Below are 7,639 nucleotides of genomic sequence, written 5' to 3'. Positions count from 1 at the left end.
TCCTCACTAGACTCAATCTCTTGTTGTTTCTACCATTTCCAAGTGGCACTAAAATATGGACCAAGACTTTAACAAATACTCACCCTTGGCAATATTTAACAACCAAGTCACATCAAGGTACAACTTCATTAAGACATGCCATTGAAAAAATCTTCACAGGTTTCCTTATTTTTTGCCAGTCCTGGCTTGAACTCAGAGCATGGGAACTGTAAGTGGGCTTTGTCTACCATTTGTGCCATAGTGCCACTACTGGCTTTTTCTGTGTTTGTGGTACTGAGAAATTGAACCCAGGGCTTTGTACAGGCTAGGCAAGCACTCAACCATTAGGCCACACCCCTGGCTCTAAAAAAATCCTTTTAAATGTATGAATACAATTTTGTCTACTGTAACAAAATTTATGTTCCTATTTATATATATCTGGTTTTCTAGACACATATCCCTGTGGATATGATTCATATAGTTCACTCTGCGTGAGTAACTCAAACACTTAACCCTCTGTTAACTGAAAAATCATCACATTCACTAATGGACAGTTATTAAAAAACATATTCAGGCTGACATTGAACAAGACATATTGTATTTATGGACTGCTTTATTCAATGGTACCTCCACTGTATGACTACTCAAGGGTAATTATGAGAATGATGATAATCAGATACACAGCTTCTTTTCAATATGACAACTATGGAATGCCAATGTGGTAAGAACATGCACAAAGTAATGTCTCATTAAGGAAACATTTTCCTTCCCAGCTCTTTCTTTAAAGCCCCCTTAATCTCATTATTCCTGAGGCTGTAGATGAGGGGGTTCAACATGGGGATCACCACCATGTAGAACACAGATATCACCTTGTTCTGGTCAGTGGAATAGCTGGACTTGGGCATCAAATAAATAAACATAACTGTCCCATACCAGAGAGCAACTGCTGTGAGGTGGGAGGTGCAGGTGGAGAAGGCCTTGTGGCGGCCCTCGGTGGAGCGCATCTTCAGGATGGTGATGAGGATGTAGATGTAGGACACGGCTATCACAATCACTGTAAACAAGAGGATGAAGCCAGCAGTACATGTGGAAAGAAGTATGAGGACACTGTCTTCAGAACAGGCAATCTCACGTAGAGGAGCAAAATCACAGAAGAAATGATTGACAGTATTGTGTCCACAGAACACTAAAGAAAAGAAAGAAACAGTATAGGATGAAGCATTAAAACAACCGCAGGTGTAAGCCACTATAAGTAACTGCACACAGACTTGTGTGGACATTTTGGTTGAATAGAGCAGTGGGTTGCAAATGGCCACAAAGCGATCATAGGCCATGGCAGCCAGAAGAAAACATTCAACTGCCCCAAATAAAACAACTGTATCCAGCTGAATGCAACATCCATGGTAGGAGATCCTGTTTTTGTCCACCAGGAAGTTAACTAGCATGTTGGGTGTGACAGAGGATGAAAAGATCATGTCAGCAAAAGCTAAATGGCTGAGGAAAAAGTACATGGGGTGGTGGAGCTGAGTGGAGACTCTGATGAGCAGGATTGTGCAGAGATTTCCACATATGGTCACCAGGTAGATGCAGAGGATGATGATGAAGAGGAAGACTCGAAGGACTGGATCATGAGTTAAGCCCACCAGAATGAACTCTGTCACTGCAGTGTGGTTCCCATCCCCCAGGGAATCCATCAGACCATGGAGTTGCTTCCAGAACAATTCTAGGATAAATAGATTACATCAAAAATTAATAAACACAATGATTTCATTTTTCTTATTGCATATTGAATGTCATCATGAGCACATTCAAGTACTAGTAGACATGTACATCTATAATTTTAAGAGTGAATTTAGCAAAATCACCCTCAAAATTATATCCTATTCTTTCTTTCCATTTATATTTCCATCTCCTTAAATCTACATAACATATGGTTTTAAAGGAAAAGAAAAATTCAACATAGATGAATAAAACCACATGGCCGATCGGTATACTGTTAAAAATAACATAAATAACTGGAAGGAAAGCTCAGATAGCAGTTAATATATATTTACATATGGATAAATATACATACATATGCATACATATGTGCTTCCTAAATTCTTAACAGGCAACTAAAACTTATATACCTATTGAACTGTATGCTACACACATAGATTATTATATGTTCCAAAATGGAATTACTTTTCATATATATGCCAGTCCTGGGCATTGTCCATGAGCTTTTTATACTTAAGATTCTAACAACTGAACCATGGCTGTACTTCTAGCTTTTTGGTAGGTAAGCAGGGACAAGAATATCTTGGGGCAAAAGCAGAAAAAGAAAGACAATATTGGCTGGAAGATTGGCCTAGTGGTAGAGTGCTAGCCTAGCATGCATGAAGACCTGGGCTTAATTTCCTGATACCACATACATAGAAAAAGCTAGAAGTGCTGCTGTGTTTTAAGTGATAGAGCCTATCTTTGAAAAAGCCCAAGGAAAATGGTCAAGCTCTGAATTCAAGCTCAGGACTATGAAAAAAAGAGTATCTTGAATTTTGCTGCCTGTACTGACTTTGAACCTTTATCCTCAGATCTCAGCCTGAGTACCTAGGATTACAGGGCTGAGCCACTGACACCAGATGATATTATATTCTTTATCATGAAGAATTGACTTACAAGGGGTAAATGAATACTAAGTAACTTGTTTGATTATATAACAATGGACATATTCAAGTTACATATTTGTATTTGGGAAAGTGCCAGACTCAGATATGTAACTTTGATACCATGCAATAATTAAATTAAATTGCAGTAAGCACCAAGTTCAATACACCCAGAAATAAATAGAAAACATATTTGTTTAACCATCTTAATGGCAACATGTGATAGAAATACCTAGATTGTTTGACAGGTCAAGTAGACATCAGCCTAATATAACCCTTTCTAAGAAGTAATAAAAATATTTCCGACAGCAGATAAATGTTCTAAATTAGTGCTATAAAGATTACTTATCGTTTCATAGAATTGTTAAAGTTTGTTGGATATTTTTATATATTTGAAGGGAGTAATTTTGTTTTAGCAAATACACTGCAATCCCAATGCAATCACTGGGGGAAACATTAGTATCAAGCAATACAGACTATGTTCATTAAAAAAAAACAAATAAATTTCTGCTATAAGGATGATTTCTCAGTGGCAATTTTAAACATGAAGCAGTCACTTTGAACATAATGTATATTTGTATGAAGTACACACTAAAAAGTCTAAGAAGGATTTCTGAGCTTCTGGCTGTATTGAACCTAAACTCTAAATCTGCTGAACATATATACTAAACATTGTGCACACCATGCTTGACCCTCTAAAAATCAGATTTATAAACAGGTAATTATGAAAAGATTTCTATACCTTTCCATGCAATTCATCAAATTAATTTTAAATATCAACACAAGACAAAGCATCTCAAAGCTAGCATTTAGTCAGAGTATCAAGTTTAGTAGTGCTAAGATCATGTGAGTTTCTGTTGAGAGAAAAAAGGTTTATGCAAACCGAACTCCTACCTCTTAGAACGAGAACACATTCTCACCTTTTAGTAACAGCCCAAAATCACAATAACCTTACAGCTTGAAATACATTTTTTGTTCTCCTTTGGGTATAAATCCCCAATGAAGTGAGGAATTCAAAAGCATCATGGAACATTATGAGGTTCTTCAGTGGATAGTGAGCAATTCAATTCTCATAACAAAACTGATCTTTCAAGGTGTTACCAATTCTCTAGTGGTCAATTTATTCATTTTTATCTAGTTCTTTAGGCATAGACCTATTACCTTTGTTTAACATTTACTAGACAGTATAATTAGGCAAATACCCTCATAGACTCATAGGAATCATAAATATCTTGATATATATGACTAAGACATAGTGCTAAACTTAATGTATTAAACCTAGCATTATCTTTCACCATTCCATATGGTTGTTCATGAGCCCCTTGATTTCCTGTCTCTTTTTCTCCTAGTATTCCAAAGGACATTTGTAGTAATAGGCATTGTGGGGCATGGTCATAGCTTTTGAGCCCCCAAAAGCAGCATACAGGATGCTAACAACCTCCTAAAAATTAGGTATCAGAGACTAACATATAGTTTCAACCATTCTTTTCCTCTTTAATCCAATTAATATTAGGGTCCGTAATAACAAATTTAAAAATTCCTTAAGTTAAAGCTTCAATATCTCGGTTGTTGCTTCCCTTTGCTCCTGTGTGTATCATGTTTTCTGCTTGTAATTATCACAGTGTTTCAACAAACTAGGGGAAGTATTCATAACCTGTTTGCATATTGAGTCACCCTGAGATAATCTTGTTTCTTGATCAACCCACATGAGTCTCAAGGCTTACACTTTTTATCATCTTTTTAAAAATCATTTTTGTGCTTTTATAAAGTGAGGTAGAGAGGCACAGTTACATAAGCCAGGTAACAGTACATTTCTTTTTGGATAATGTCATTCATTGTCTCCCAGTTTTCTTTTCCCATCCTCACTTAAAAGTTGTGCAGTTCATTTTCCTCACAGTGGTCTAGTGACTATCACTGTTGCCTTTGTTCACCCTTTGCCTTCCATTTCTGTCCGCTCTTATCATCCCAAAAATAGGTAAGTGAAGAAACAAGACAAAAAGAAAAAAAGAAACAACAAAGAAAATTTCTCGTGTTTCCATTTTCTACAATTCATTTTGATAAATAATATTTTATATGATTAGAGGGGTGTAGGTTTCGCACTTTTGTATTGCTTCCAAAAGAGTATCTCCTTTGGTCTCACTGGGTGTGAATAGAGTCCTGAATAGTTCATACATAACATCCCAGCATATTAAAGATCTAGCTTCCACATGTTAGAAAAATCATGAGCCTTTGTTTCTCTGAGTTTGGCTCACCTCATGTAGCATGAGGTGCATTTCCCTAGAAATATTTCTGAAATACCTGTTTTACACAGGTATTCATTTATTGTAGACATTTGGGCTGTTTCCACAACATGTCTATTGTGAATTCTGAAGCAAAGACCATAAATGTATTAGGATTTTATAATATCCCAGCTTATGAGGTTCTAGGTAGATGCCCAGGACTGGTATGACTAGGCCATAGGGAAAACTTATTGTTTAGTTTCTTGAGGAACATCTAGACTGCTGTCCAAAGTGCTTGTGCTAGTTTACAATCACTCCCCCAGTACAGCAGGGTTTCTTTTTCCCACATATCAACCACCATTTATTTGTTAATGTAAATCAATCTAAGTAGGATGACATAGAATCTCAGAGTTGTTTTGATTTTCATTTCCTTTTATGGCCAGGAATGTTGAATATTTCCACATGTTTCTTTTCTCATCTGTTTCTTCACACTTTCCTTGCTCTACACCTTCATTCTCAGGATATAGCTGAGAAGTATTAACCAGACAGGACTCTACTTGTTGCTGTATTCCCTATTATATGAAAAGAACATAAAATCCATAGCCCTCCTTTATAACATTTTCTTTTAGCTTCTTCAATTCCATCGTCATAGGGAATGTTTTTATTTTAGGTATATTTTCTGGGTTCTCATACTATCTGATGAAGCAATTCCTTATTAAGCACTCATTTGCTATTTAGGACATGTATTCTGGGCACCAGTGGCACATGCCCATCTGTATTCCTACTTTGTATGCTGAGATCTAAAGGATTTTGCTTCAAAGTCCTGCTGACCAGAAAAGTCTCTGAGACTCTCATCTCCAACTAAATACCAAAAAGCCAGAAATGAAGCTGTGGCTCAAGTAGTAGTACATTAACTTTAACAAATGTGGGGACAGGGCCCAGGCCCTCAGGATTTTAAAAACCGAAGGATTTAAAAAAAAGCTATATATTTAATTTTTTTGGGGGGGGGTTATTGTAATTAGTAAAAGGGTTACATGATATTTGCCAGATAGAAGGTGCGTTAATTCACATACATTGATACCAATGTATATTTAATATTTTGTTACACTTTCCAATGAGTCACTAAAATTTCCACCTCTAGTGTTAGAACAGAACTCTCAAAGGTAAATTCTGTGCACAGAGTTGGAATAATAGCCTCACCTAGCCATACTTAGTTAATACCTACTTATCATGAAGTTACCTCACCTCCTACATCCTTGCTCAGGAGCTACGTGACCATAAAAACCTGTCGTGAGCACCCTGTTCCTGAACAGCAAGCTGACCATCAACACCTGGCTTTGTTTATTCTTTCTGCACAGAACTCATTCTCAGCTCAAGGTCTATATGATTGTTTTAATGTTTTAATGTATAGATCCTATACTAGAACTGAAATTTCAGTTTTCACTATCATTTGTTCAACTATTAGCCTAGAACACTCAATATATTACCAGTCACTCAGCATAGCACTTGTGTATCTGAAAGAACAAAATGAACACATGAAAAGATGAAAGCTGGATGACATTGCCCAAAAGAAGGTGGACAGATGACATGACTTACAGAACAGTAACTCCTCTGTACATCTCATTTAAATAACAATATAGAGATTTGGACAGAAAGAGAGAGGCGGGACATGGTAAAGTTACACAGAAAAGATGCAGAGTCCCAGGGAGTAAGGGCAGGCCTGGTGAGAGAATAGGAAGCTCTCTCTTGAAAGCTCTATTTTCACAGCATGGAAGGTCAGTGATATTCCCTGGAAAGAGGCAGGGTGAGACATGATTCAAGAGGGGAGCAAAGCGCCCTGTGTCTTGGAATGGGTCACTGGGTGAGTTGAAGAGCCAGACCCCAGGTGCATATGGTCATTTAAAGAATGGGAAACAAGCAGAATTTCTTCAAAATACATTGTATACAATCCATGAATGTACAAGGCTACATAACACATCCCAAGCAGAGCTTACCCAAGGTATTTGGGTAAAATCCAGGTCATCAGAATAATATGCTGAATAAAGGACTTGATCTTTCAATATCCTGTAGAGAAAGGACTTCATTAATTTTACATTCCTTCTAAAGACAAGAAGTCTTTTATCAGGGTAGACCACCATGTCTGTGATGGATGTGGAGATACACCCTGTGGCCATCTCCAAAGGAGTCAATATTCCGAATTGCATGCATGGATCTTCAGACAGTCAGTGCAAATTCGGTTTCAGTGGCAAAGTTGCTGACTCACCCAGGCTTAGACTTCCCTTGGCCAACCCCATCCCATGAATGGAAGGGAGGGGCCACAGCCTAAGACACATTGATTATGTGGCTAGACAGAATTGCTAAGGTGCATATTCCTTTTGCCAGTTCTGGGGTTTGAACTCAGGTCCTGGGCACTGTCCTTGAACTTTCTCTAGACTAGCACTCTACCACTTGAGTCACAGCTCCATTCTCACCCTTTTCTGTGTATGTTCTACCAAGGAATCAAACCCAGGACTTTGTGCATGGTAGGCAAGCACTCTACTGCTAGGCCACACTCCCAGTCCTGGTACACATTTCTTACATAAGTTTCCCATCAGGCTGTTTGAGGCCTATTACTATTCTCACATATCCTAACTTAATTACTGATTTTGATCACTAATAAATACCTTTGATGCCCATCGCCCTCTCCAAAAAGAAAAAAATTAATACCCTTGGTCCTATCCAGATGCTATTTGAAAACTAAAGTGAAGAAGGTAAGGATAAATGGAGACACTTTCAGGAAACTACCTATAGAAATTA

At 37.5% G+C, this 7,639-nt stretch overlaps 1 protein-coding gene across 1 annotated transcript; it reads right to left on the bottom strand.

Annotated features, from left to right (window-relative positions):
* Positions 1–728: 728 nt before the first annotated feature.
* On the bottom strand, positions 729–1,673 carry LOC150053226 (olfactory receptor 5P6-like). Its single transcript, XM_090348974.1, has one exon. It carries the CDS (start codon positions 1,671–1,673, stop codon positions 729–731), a length of 945 nt encoding a protein of 314 aa, XP_090205100.1.
* Positions 1,674–7,639: the final 5,966 nt, after the last annotated feature.

This window comes from Megascapheus bottae, chromosome 16 (assembly GCF_031878675.1).
Source record: "Megascapheus bottae isolate mThoBot1 chromosome 16, mThoBot2.hap1, whole genome shotgun sequence".
Taxonomy (NCBI): Eukaryota; Metazoa; Chordata; class Mammalia; order Rodentia; family Geomyidae; genus Megascapheus; species Megascapheus bottae.
This window is presented reverse-complemented; position numbering and strand designations above follow the sequence as displayed.

Excerpts from the sequence above, each read along its gene's own strand:
- LOC150053226 (XM_090348974.1), bottom strand. The coding sequence starts at position 1,673 with ATGGATTCCCTGGGGGATGGGAACCACACTGCAGTGACAGAGTTCATT.